At 46.4% G+C, this 2500-nt stretch overlaps 2 protein-coding genes across 2 annotated transcripts in view; one reads left to right on the forward strand and one right to left on the reverse strand.

The window, feature by feature from the left end:
• The window catches only part of LOC122260034 (tyrosine-protein phosphatase non-receptor type 13), a 269480-nt gene that overhangs the window by 241416 nt on the left and 25564 nt on the right, over nt 1-2500 (forward strand). Inside the window, exon 18 of the mRNA XM_086546651.1 lies at nt 1-78. This exon is cut by the window's left edge and continues 156 nt beyond it. Coding sequence (XP_086402777.1) covers nt 1-78 — 78 coding nt within the window. The remainder of the gene's footprint in view (nt 79-2500) is intronic.
• LOC122260036 (uncharacterized) overlaps nt 579-2500 on the reverse strand; it is a 4306-nt gene continuing 2384 nt past the window's right edge. Inside the window, exons 4-6 of the mRNA XM_086547000.1 lie at nt 1687-1826; nt 1300-1399; nt 579-1087 (exon numbers count right to left, since the gene is read on the reverse strand). Coding sequence (XP_086403126.1) covers nt 716-1087; nt 1300-1399; nt 1687-1826 — 612 coding nt within the window. The 3' untranslated portion in view covers nt 579-715. The remainder of the gene's footprint in view (nt 1088-1299; nt 1400-1686; nt 1827-2500) is intronic.

Raw genomic sequence — 2500 nt, forward strand, 5'->3', positions numbered from 1 at the left:
AGGGCGTCGACCACGGCCTCTACATCCAGGCCGTGTCCCCGGGAGGGCCCGCCGCGCTGCAGGGCACCCTCAAGCCAGGTCGGTTCCGATTAGAGGTTAGAGATGGGCCAGGGATTTGGGACATCTTGGGGGGGGTTTCTGACTTGTTTTTTTTTTTTTGTTAGGGTCATTTACTCTGCACTTTTTTCTTTTTTTTCTTTGTTTATTTATTTGTACGGTGAATGGAGGGGGAACCCGACGAACTTAATGCCATAAAGGAAGGTTCAGGACAATAAAAGGAGAACCGCATTTTCAAAAAGTCGAGAAAGAACTTCTCTCGATACTCTTTCGCTGTTATTTTTATGAATCCTTTTTGTTGTTGTTGTTCTGCTCTATATGGAAATATTTTGTGAATACCATGGGACTTTAAGGTAGTCTAGGTGAATATTGTGTCGTTTATTTTAGATGCTACGGGTATTGTCTCTTGTTCGACTAATTTTGGTGAGAAGTGACGTCTGCTGGATTTTAATATTCTGAATTTGTATAGGTATATACAGAATGCAGATGAGTAATATTGAAAAGTTTATTTCGTAATAGATACTTATTCTCTAACGAAATACAGTAATGAGATCAAGAATATATAAATACATAGGTCAGAAAGTTTTTTTTTTTTTTAATCACCTCTTTCTGTGGCGAGAAGGAACTCTCTTGAGGAGTGAAAGGGGGAGGAAAAGCTTTAAGGCTGGGCGTAAGTGAAAGGGACTGAAGGCTGGGGGTAGCTGTAGCCTGATGGAGGCTGAACACCTCTCACTGGCGGCGATAGGTTTGTGTTAGAGCTAGAAGTCTGTGAGCTGGTGCTAGAGCTGGAGCTGGAGCCGGAGCCGGAGCCGGAGCCCAGGCCCTGTGGCTGGGGTTGGGTCTGGGTGGAGGTCTGGGACTGGAAGTTGGTCTGGGACTGGGTAAGGGTCTGAGATTGGGACTGGGTCTGGGGCGGCGGGGTTGTCGCCTGGACCTGCGAGGACTCGAAAGCCGCCGCCTGGAGAATGTATTCGCGGAGTTCCTCGTCAGTTACATCCACTAGGTACGTCTCTGCTCCGGGTAGGCTCACCTGGAGGAGGGGAAAGTCGGTTTCATTGAGAAGTATGTTGCTTTTTGTGGGACTTTCGCCTCATAAACCGTTCCTTTAGACTTGATACATGTCAAATGATTATCTCAGGAGAGTTCATTGAGTCTTTTATTTACTAACAAACTATTATTTTTGTAAATCAGTTATGGAGTAAATGAAGTTGATCGTGCGTCGTCCGTAGACTTTTTTATTACCTCGTATTTAGCGCGATTGTCCTCGACGGTCTGGAGGTCCAGGGGTGCCTCGAGGCTCTCCTTCACCTCGGCGCGGTACCCATTCTCGTCGGCCGTGTACCTGCGGGGGATCGAGAGGGGTTGGAGGCAAGGGGAGAGTAAAGGGGAGAGTAAAGGGGAGGGTCATTGGCGGTGAGCAGGTGTAGAGACAACCACCCAGAGACACACATACACTTTGTTCTATAAATACACGCGTAACAAAGCCAGTCGAGAGAGCCGCGCGCTCCAGTTGCGAAACTCGGCAGTGAAGGTGAAGGTTCTCGAGAAGGCAAGAATTACCCGGGGAAAGAATAAACGAGGGAAAATAAAGAATAAACAAGGGAGAAACTAACAAACCAAAACACCTACATAACGGTCATGTAGACGCCATCGGGACGCAGGTAAGAGTAGCTCCCAACCAGAGGACCGTCTTCCAGTTGTTCCTCCGTCCTCGAGGAATAGACGGTGGAGATCCCGTCCATGATGTTGTAGGAGAACTGGTACGGCATCTGTGGCGGAGGAAGGGCGGAAGACGGGCGTTGATTAGAGGTTATTTACATTCGTTAAAATCAATATGAGTATGGTATTTTGAGGGATTTTAGTCGTTAGTTGAAAAAATATATATATTGATTTCTACTAGGGTTATGACTGAGAGATGAATATGGTGCCTTGTGGTGGTTATTCGTAAGTGCGGCGACCATCGACGCGGCTCGAGTGGTGAGTACGTGTCTGTAGTGATGAGTCAAGTTATCAAGAAGTGGAGAGTCAAAGCTTACGAGAAATACTACCACGCTCGTAGGGCTTCGCGACGTGGGGGTTAAGGACGGGGAAGTCTCGGGGTTGGGAGGGGGGGTAAGGGTGTGGGGAAGGAGCGGAAGAGTTCCACGTTGCAAGGAAGTTTAGCGGGACGTGGAAGGGCAAGCGGGTCGTATTGTCTTAAAGACTAGAGATTATAAGGAAAGACAAGGTAACACGCGGTCAAACGCACCAGAAAAGTATATCATTTTAGCCATATACAATCATCTTATTCTCTTGTATTTAGCTGTTAACTTGAAAGATTATACGAAATTAAGTTGCTGAACCACCGCAGCTTCAAAATTCTTTAAAATTAAAGAAAGTATACTTTCAGACTTAACCATATTGTCACTAGCTTATAACTATCAAACGGGTCGGATCAAATAAC

The sequence above is a fragment of the Penaeus japonicus genome, unplaced genomic scaffold (genome assembly GCF_977035675.1).
Source record: "Penaeus japonicus unplaced genomic scaffold, GWHDUDI00000001_assembly GWHDUDI00000018, whole genome shotgun sequence".
Taxonomy (NCBI): Eukaryota; Metazoa; Arthropoda; class Malacostraca; order Decapoda; family Penaeidae; genus Penaeus; species Penaeus japonicus.